This window comes from Colobus angolensis, unplaced genomic scaffold (genome assembly GCF_000951035.1).
Source record: "Colobus angolensis palliatus isolate OR3802 unplaced genomic scaffold, Cang.pa_1.0 Scaffold82, whole genome shotgun sequence".
Taxonomy (NCBI): domain Eukaryota; kingdom Metazoa; phylum Chordata; class Mammalia; order Primates; family Cercopithecidae; genus Colobus; species Colobus angolensis.
In genome coordinates this window covers 339379-339877 of record NW_012122043.1, presented here as the reverse complement: position 1 = coordinate 339877, position 499 = coordinate 339379, and the positions used below count along the sequence as shown (strand labels likewise).

Sequence of the window (499 nt, the reverse complement as noted above, 5' to 3'; positions counted from 1 at the left end):
CCGCATAGAGCCGCGCACAGGCCGCAGCCCCACTGTGTGTGCCTCTCTTGGTGCTGTCCCCCCAGCCTCCAGCAGCCCTGGGAGACATGGGGAGGCGGGGCCTGGGCACGCTGCACCCTGGTGGAAATGGCGACCAGGGCCTCACTGTGCCTTTCTTGTCACAGGTTCTGTCCACGGTGTGTCCAGGAAAAGAGGAAGAAGAAGTAGGAGGAGCTGTGTGCCCGGATCCGAGGAGCAAGTTAATCTCTTCCTTCATTCGTGTTGCAATATTTCCCTTCATTTTAAAACTACCTTGTTCGGTTGATACTTAGTAACTCCGTGGCCAGTTGAAATTCTGGATGTTTCCTAGAACAAGAACCCATCAAACCCTGTTCGCACAGAAGGGCGACCTTGCAGGGACTCGCCGCGTTGACGTTAGTGTGGCTTTTACAGGACTCCCCCGCGCATCAGCAGGGAGCCCCAGCGGACGTGGCGGGTGCTCGTGAGCCCGGGTGCTCGT

At 57.9% G+C, this 499-nt stretch overlaps 1 protein-coding gene across 1 annotated transcript in view; it reads left to right on the top strand.

Moving 5' to 3' along the window:
• ING5 (inhibitor of growth family, member 5) overlaps positions 1 to 492 on the top strand; it is a 33693-nt gene extending 33201 nt beyond the window's left edge. The window contains exon 7 of the mRNA XM_011929534.1: positions 165 to 492. Within this exon, the coding sequence (XP_011784924.1) occupies positions 165 to 207 (43 nt within the window). The 3' untranslated portion in view covers positions 208 to 492. The remainder of the gene's footprint in view (positions 1 to 164) is intronic.
• The last annotated feature ends 7 nt before the right edge of the window (positions 493 to 499 follow it).